We start from the raw sequence: 7,088 nt of genomic DNA, 5'->3' as shown, positions 1-7,088 counted from the left end.
CTAAAGACTATCATAAGGAAAGATGAGTGCCCCCAAATATATACAGAGTGTTTCTCCTTCAGTCATGCATAACTGCATTTCGGTCCCAGTCAAATAACCAAAACACTGAACCAGCCAAGTTTTCACAGATGCGTATTTGTAAATTTTTAATTGAAATAGAGATTATCCTTTCCTTTCCTATAAGACAATGGCGCTTCCTTCTCAGTAAGCGTGTTCAGCAGGGTTGCCATTCTTGCTACGACTACGACTCTGCTCGCCTCAGGAACGCAGCAGCAGTGCGGCGTGGAGGTCTCCCTGCCCCCTGGAGTGAAGGGAGGCATTTCAGGAGGGAGCAGGGCTACAAGGCGATCACATCAAGCGCCCCTCACTGTGAGCTGGTGCCTGGCCGCGCGGGGAGAGGTGCCGGCAGCAAATGCCTCCACTGTGCCACTGTAGGCAGGGAGGCTCCTGGCAAGGCGGAGGGCCGGTGCATGGGCTGCTGACATGCCCACCGGAGGGCCAGAGGGCCCCACCCGTTGCTTCTTCCAAGCTGGCCCAGGCCCTCCCCTGGGACCGGGGGCCCAAGTGGTTTCGGTGGCAAAAAGGGATGTGAGCTGCAGTGTTTGGACTTGGGGCAAGGTAACAGTCGGGAGTGATAGCTGAGGGTGCACTGGGGCTCGACTTGCTTGAGTGTGTCTGGATTTTCTTGGCTCGGGAAGCATCTTTCCAGGGCTGAACCTGCTGGTGGAATGATCCGCGAGGCCAGGCGCTGTGGGTGCGTAGTCCTCCTGGACAGCAGGGGCTCGCATCTGCTAGAGAAAGGTGAACAGATGGGAAGAAGCAGCGGGAGCTCTGGTTCTTTTGTGTTCCAAAGCCACAAAGTGTCTTGTGGCATCTTGAAGACGCACAAAATTTATTGTGGCATAAACCGCTTTCGTGGACTCGAGCCCACCGTCCTCAAATGCCAAAATAACTTGACTGGCTTTGGTACCATGTGCCTTGGGGAGGGGCGGGTCGCCATTTGCTGTTCCACCTTAGGCAGCAAAAAGCTAAGCAGGGTCAGCCCCGGTCAGTAGTTGGATGGGAGACCGCCTGGGAATCAGGCTTCCTGCACTGAGCAGGGGGTTGGACTCAGTGGTCTTGTAGGCCCCGTCCAACCCTATGATTCTATGATTCTATGTCTTGGGCCAGCCCCGTGGGTGAGGGAGGTGTCTGCTGGGCTAAAAGCAGGTGAGTGGCCTGGAAGAGGCTTGGGTTAGGTGCTGGAAGGATAAGAGAGAAAGGAGGTGGGTACATCATCAAAGGCAAGTAGGGGTCAAGAGAAGTAGAAAAGGGAGGTGCTGCTAGCTAGAGGACCAGGGATGCTCGAGCTCATTGACATTCTCCAAACTTTACTTCAAAGCTCGGTTCAGCTCGCTCCCGTTCTTGTTTGCAAACTCTTTTTCAATTTGTTCGAATGGGAAAAGCTCTGCATTCTGAGAAAGTTGTGCATTTTTCAAGTACTTGTTTTGCAAATGTGAACACAAGTTCAGAAATTTGCAAACATTTTCAGGGAACGTGCCCTCCCATCTGTATTAGCATTCAGACTTGCCAACGGGCCATTTTTGAGTGATTTGAGAACTGAAATGAAATTCTCATACATCCCTATTGCAGGTTCAGACCAAATTGCCATCAAGTCCGGCCTCCTGCATCCCACGGCAACCAAACAGATGCCTCCTGGGAACTCCAAAAGTTAGATGGGAAGGCAATAGCCCTCTCCTCCCACTGAGGCTCCCCAGGAACAGGTATTGAGAAGGAGCAATCAGCAAATGGGAGTAGCTCCTTTGGCAGAATTTATTCGCTTAACATTGACATTTATTTACATTTATAATGTCAATGGTTAATCTAGCCCAGTATTGCCGACACTGACGGGCAGCTGCAGCATTCCAGGGTTTCAGGCAGGATTTCTTTCTTAGCCCTACCTGGAGATGCCGGGGATCAAACCTGGGACCTGCTGCATGTAAAGCAGGGGCTTTGCCACTGAGCCACGGCACCCTTTAGTCTCCCTCCCCCACAATCGCAGGGGTTTAGAGTGGAGAAGTACTGAATTAAACAGAGCAATCAACGTGCTTCAAAGAGCTGACAAGGAAATCAAACATGATTGATCGATTAAATCCATCGATCTATGGATCAAATAAGGAGAAAGGCAGCACTGAATTTTAAAAGATAATATTTTTGATACTATTCAAATATACAATGACTTGTTCTGCTGATCTGAAGCTGGGAAGGGGGGGGGGATTTTGGCGATCAATTTCCTGAGAGAAAAGCAGCATCAACATCAACCTTTTGCATAAAAACATTTCTTTCCTATCACCCCTCCTTTTTTTTTTTAAACTAGGACTGGTAGCTTATCCAATATTTAAGGCTGTGACTGGATTTCATGGAAATTCAGCCCTTTTCCCTGTAACAATAACCTCTTGAAAAACTGTGCTTCTGATTAAATGGGACATGTATCCCGAAAAGGCTGAGTCCTATGAACTTGCTGTATTCAAGAATGGAAGGCCGGAGCCATCTGATCCAAAAGACAGGAGTAAGCTAGTCATGGTTAACGAGACCACGCTACGGATCAAGGCTCTGCAGGAGAACGAGACGGGAGTTTTGAAGGCTACATACGAGACCGAAGAATTCCCGTTCAGCCTCACTGTCTTTGGTAAGCAGTCCTTTCCCCATGCAAGCCGGTTCGCTGTGCAGCTAAGTGTGGAATAAGACGCTGCTTCTTTCTCCCTAGCAGCTGCCGCTCAGAAGAACAGCTCGTCCAACGTGTCCAGCTCCAGCACCTCTCAGGTGGAGTGTAAGCAATTCCTTTCCCTTCCTCACTTCCCCCATTATCCATGAGGGGGCCTTGGGGCTGGTGAATACTTTAGACCAGGTGTGGGGAACCTCTGGCCTGGGGGCCAAATCCTCAGCAACTTAGCCTTAAAAGAGTATTTCTGCTATTCTGCTAACAGGTGAGAGATAAAACAAAGGGGAAATAGCAGTGTATGCTGACTTCCACTCAAGCTCCCCTGCCCCACCCCCCAAGAAAAATCTTCTATGCCTCCAGTTTTTATGTGGTGTACTCACTTGGGAGAAAATCCTGCATACTGGGCTACTGGGGATCATTAACACATCCCTCACTGCATCTTGTTTCAGCCAAGGGAGCTCTGAGGTGGTTTTAACAGCTGGAAGAGGATGCCTAGGCAGGGCTGGGTGATGTACACTCAAGCAAAAACAACATTTGAAAAATCCATGCTAAGAAAAGTTGAATGACTGAAATGCAAATTGAGCCTACTTGCTTACTTTCATAATTTAATCTGATGTCATTAGTCACGGGGGGGGGGGGGGCAGGAGAGGCAAGCTGATTATTGCTAAAACAAGAACCCCCCCCCCCCAAAGGTTGTTCATTGCAGGCAAGTGGTGGTGGACACTGCTGTGCATTGTTGCTGTGGCCATTGTATGAGTCATCCTGTGTGTAGTTTTTATACGAAAGAAAAGAACTGGAAAGGTGGACAGAGGTAGGAATTTGTCTTTATCAATTTTGATGCAAGCTTCAGTCAATGCAATGGAATAACCTCTTTCGCGTCACTCCACAGCTGTGGTTTCTTCAGTGCCAACGGAGAGAAGCTTTGCTGAGCTTCATCATACAGAGAACCCAAAGACGATGAGGAAGAATGGGAGGAAGAGGCGCCTCAGAGGAAAAAAATATGACCGAGTGAGGTTAACTTGCAGAATGGTGTTGTGTTTGGCTTATTATTAACACTCCTTCTAATAGCGAACTTGGCTGGTAGGTGCCGACACAAACAGAGTCAAAATGGGGCCATGGAGAAAGAAGAGGGAGGTATCAACATGCTTGGGGGAACCCCAAAGTTTGTAGAAGTACATAACAATCTCTTAAAAAAAAATAGGAACAAAGAGAGAGAGAGAGAGAGAGAACACAGAACTAGGATCTGGGCTTTAGAGGGTCTATTGGTCAGGCACTGGTCCTTGGGGGTCATTAACATGGTAGGGCTAGTACTCTTGAAAAGCAGAGCTCAGTTTGCAAAACTTTTGGAAGAAATACTGTGCAAGATGCACAATTCAGCTTTTCTTGGCACAGGACTTTGAACATCTTGGTGCAGAATTTTTAAGTGTTATAGCACAGGGTAATTTTTATTTCTGTATCCCGGTTCCACAATAGTGTTATTCTGGCATTGCTCCAAACTGTGTGGAAATAATGTGTGAAGATGTACCTCAAATCTCTGTTTCTGCTGGCTCCATTCCAATGTGAAGGGGAAAAGAGCGCTTTGACCATGCACAGAGTGGTTTCTGCTCACTATGTGGTAATGACAACCCACCTTCCAGGATTCAGAGAGAGCGAGAGCTTTATGGATGAAGAATAACACACTGCTTCCAAACACCCCTTCTTAGAAATGAATCACAGCCAAACTAAAAGTGATGTCTGTTGTCTGTTGTTGAGCTAGTGGTACTTCATATAGAATAAAGATGGTGGGGAATTTCATCTGGTCTGCAGTTTTAAGCAAACTGCCATAATTCACACTTGGACTAACTCATTACTGGTTCTATTTCTCTCTGTCCTTCCAGATTGGCCAGAATGACTGTTACCCCCTGACAAGGTCCCTCCCCAGTGATAACTGGCTCTACCAAGGCAGATCAGGAGCAAAAGCAGAAATGCAGCCTGTGAGCCGTCGTTGTTTAAAATCTGCAATATAACTTGGGTTTTATGAATCACTCAAAGCAAAAGGTATGTTGCCACAACTGAAGCATAAAGTTCATCGTGGCTTCAGTTTCCATACCATACCTTTAACTTGAGAAGTATTCTAGCAGTAGAATACCCCTTTTATAATTGCAACTCTGCTCGAACAATTATAACCTTTGCTTCAGGTAATAAGCAGCTAGAATATACAATGCTAAGGATGTTCTTCACAAAAAGAATATCAGAGTTAGTAGATCTTTTAAGGGATGTCTTTGGGAGTAACTAGGAGAGGGAAGGAGAAATCCCCCAATTCATCTGCAGTGAGCCACTAGTTGGAGAACTGATTGTGTTATTAATGAAGATTCACCTCACTCTATCCATCAGTTATCCAACATTATTCAAATTTTCAAATAGAAGCATCCTTAGAAACATTGGAGGCAAGGGGTTTCGAATGACAGAGATTTCATTCACGAACTGGTTGGCATGGACATATTCTATCTAGGGATGTCAGAGAATTCCACGACGGATCTTGGTGAGGCCGAATGCCAGTGCATTTGGCCCCCCGAAATCTGTCGCGGAATGAAGCCCCCGCCCCCCAACCCACGAAAGGTGCGCAAAATGGAGCACTTACCTGCTCCCGTCCGCGCTGCTTTGCGAATGGCGGCCGTCCTGCGGCCGCCATTCGCTTCCTCCTCTTCATAGCCATGATAGGCTACATAAATATTTACGTAGCCTATCACGGCTAACGCAGGGATGCCATTTGCGTCCCTGCAGAGGCCGTGACAGGCTACGTAAATACTTACGTAACCTATCACGGCTCAATACAGGGACGCAAATGGCGGCGGCTACGACAGCTGCCATTTGCGTCCCTGCAGGGCTGCCCAGTGGCCGGATGTCCGGCTGTGGGCGGCCAGAGCCGGCTCGTGGCTCTGCGGCTTGGAGCCGGCTGGGCAGGATTCCGGGGTGCGGGACGGAGTGCCTCCCCCCCACCGCAGATTGCCTGGCGCGGAACCAGGTAGGTGTTTCATACACCCCTAATTCTATCCATTTCTGGTTTCACTGTGACTCTTGCTTACTCCTAGTTCCTTTCTATTCCAGTTGATGATGCTTTCTTAAAAGTCATCCTGGAAGAAGGAAGCGGTGAAAAAAGTTGTTTCAGTGGGGCGATTCGCTTCCTATTTGTTATCTATGAAATGGGGACAGCCAAATGTATGGCTAAACAGGGGCTAATGGATACTGATGTTCAAGAGCTCCATGGAGTAGCATAGGGTCCATGATCTCAGTCATTGAGTTTGCCAGGCCCAAACTTTAAAAATGGAATGCCTTATTTAAACTGGTAATCCATCCCCAAATATAGGAAAGCATTTTCTTTTGCACTGTTCAGTGTTCTGCACTCTAAACCTTTAGATAGTAGATATAATAAAATCTCAGCAAACAATAGATTCTGCCCCTGTAACAATGGTTGTTTCCAAAGAACAGAGGAACCTTAATATACCCTATTACACAATCGTCTCCTGGATGGTCCTTAGAGTCTCTGTTGGTGGTTTTACTTAAGGGTTCAATAATTATTCAATTATTACTGAGCAAGTTGAGAAATTTCTAAATGGAACCACTCTGATTAGACCATCAAGAGAGAGAACCTTCAAAATGAGTAGGATATGGTTTCTGGACACCGCTTCTTAGAAGTGAAACACGGCCAAACTAAAAGGGAAGTCCATTGTCTGTTGCTGAGCCAGTGGTACTTCGTATAGAATAAGGATGCTGAAGAATTTCATTTGTTCTGCACTTTTAAGCAAATTGATGTAATTTGCACTTCCTGAACTAATGCATAACTGGTTTTGTTTCTCTCTGTCCTTCCAGGTCGGCTGTAATGACAACAACACCTTGTCAGGGCCTCTCTGCAGTGATGACTGGCTCTACCAATGCGGATTAGGCAAGGTATCGAACTTCGATCCTGGGAGCCGCCATGTAAGCTCAATTAGCTGGTTTTCTTTTTACAGAATCAAGTACATTAACACTCTCCCTGTCCTGACAGGCTGCGTAGTTTCAGGGGCAACCTTGAAAAGCAACCTTGGTTGAGTCTCCTTTGGTAGAGACAGCAATGGTGGACAGATGGGATTGTTGTATAACAGTTGCTTTATTGACACTGTGGAATAAATGGATGGCATTTTTACCATCCAATCTGATGGCCTTTTTGTGTAACAGTTGCTTTATTGATACTAATTGGGATAAATGGACATAAATCTTGACATCAGAAGTGGCAATATTAAAAAACCCGTTGGTGAACACTTCAGCCTCCCAAGACACTGTGTATTACTGACCTTATGGTGGCCATTCTTTAACACAGGAACTTCAAAGACAGATTCCAATGTGAACCAGTTGAACAACAATTTGTCAA

General features: G+C 46.7%; 1 protein-coding gene across 1 annotated transcript; it reads left to right on the top strand.

Moving 5' to 3' along the window:
• Positions 1-1,751: 1,751 nt before the first annotated feature.
• LOC146334721 (uncharacterized) lies at positions 1,752-6,875 on the top strand. Its single transcript, XM_084823667.1, has 6 exons — positions 1,752-1,763; positions 2,512-2,668; positions 2,747-2,809; positions 3,591-3,709; positions 4,579-4,738; positions 6,551-6,875. The coding sequence occupies exons 2-5, from the start codon at positions 2,560-2,562 to the stop codon at positions 4,705-4,707; spliced, it is 420 nt and encodes a 139-aa protein (XP_084679793.1). The 5' UTR covers positions 1,752-1,763; positions 2,512-2,559; the 3' UTR covers positions 4,708-4,738; positions 6,551-6,875.
• Positions 6,876-7,088: the final 213 nt, after the last annotated feature.

The sequence above is a fragment of the Heloderma suspectum genome, chromosome 17 (genome assembly GCF_057233095.1).
Source record: "Heloderma suspectum isolate Gila_16-S chromosome 17, 16-S_ref, whole genome shotgun sequence".
Lineage (NCBI taxonomy): Eukaryota > Metazoa > Chordata > Lepidosauria > Squamata > Helodermatidae > Heloderma > Heloderma suspectum.
The sequence above is the reverse complement of the archived record's forward strand: the minus strand, read 5'-3'. Positions and strand labels throughout refer to the sequence as shown.